We start from the raw sequence: 327 nt of genomic DNA, 5'->3' as shown, positions 1-327 counted from the left end.
GCGCCGGGGGACCCCGGCGCTGCGCAGCCGGAGGGAAACGGCCGCCCAAGCGATGAGGGTCGCGGAGTGTTACCTGCAGCTCCGCCCGCTCCGCCTCCCACTCGGCGCGCTCCGCCTCGAAGCGGCCCCACTCGTGCTGCAGGAAATGCAAGATGCCCGGCACGCTGTACTGAGCCCGGGACGCCGACAACGGCGCGGCGGCGAGCGTATCCACCCCCGCCGCTTTTCAACCGAAAACACGACGTACTCGCGCCCCGCAATTACCGAAGGACTCGGCAGCCCGTCCCGCAGGCCTGGCCCCAGCTTGGGGAAGGGGGGGGAAGGCCC

The 327-nt window shown here is 71.9% G+C and overlaps 1 protein-coding gene across 2 annotated transcripts in view; it reads right to left on the bottom strand.

Moving 5' to 3' along the window:
* STRN (striatin) overlaps nt 1-327 on the bottom strand; it is a 73,683-nt gene that overhangs the window by 72,879 nt on the left and 477 nt on the right. Inside the window, exon 2 of one of the 2 annotated variants that reach the window (XM_014950817.1) lies at nt 74-222. In XM_014950817.1, coding sequence (XP_014806303.1) covers nt 74-222 — 149 coding nt within the window. Of the gene's footprint in view, nt 1-73; nt 223-327 lie in introns of those variants that run through there. The other variant, XM_014950816.1, reaches the window with a different exon arrangement.

The sequence above is a fragment of the Calidris pugnax genome, unplaced genomic scaffold (assembly GCF_001431845.1).
Source record: "Calidris pugnax isolate Ruff unplaced genomic scaffold, ASM143184v1 scaffold24, whole genome shotgun sequence".
NCBI classification, from domain to species: Eukaryota; Metazoa; Chordata; class Aves; order Charadriiformes; family Scolopacidae; genus Calidris; species Calidris pugnax.
Note: the sequence above shows the minus strand (reverse complement) of the source record. Positions and strands in the feature narration are given on the sequence as shown.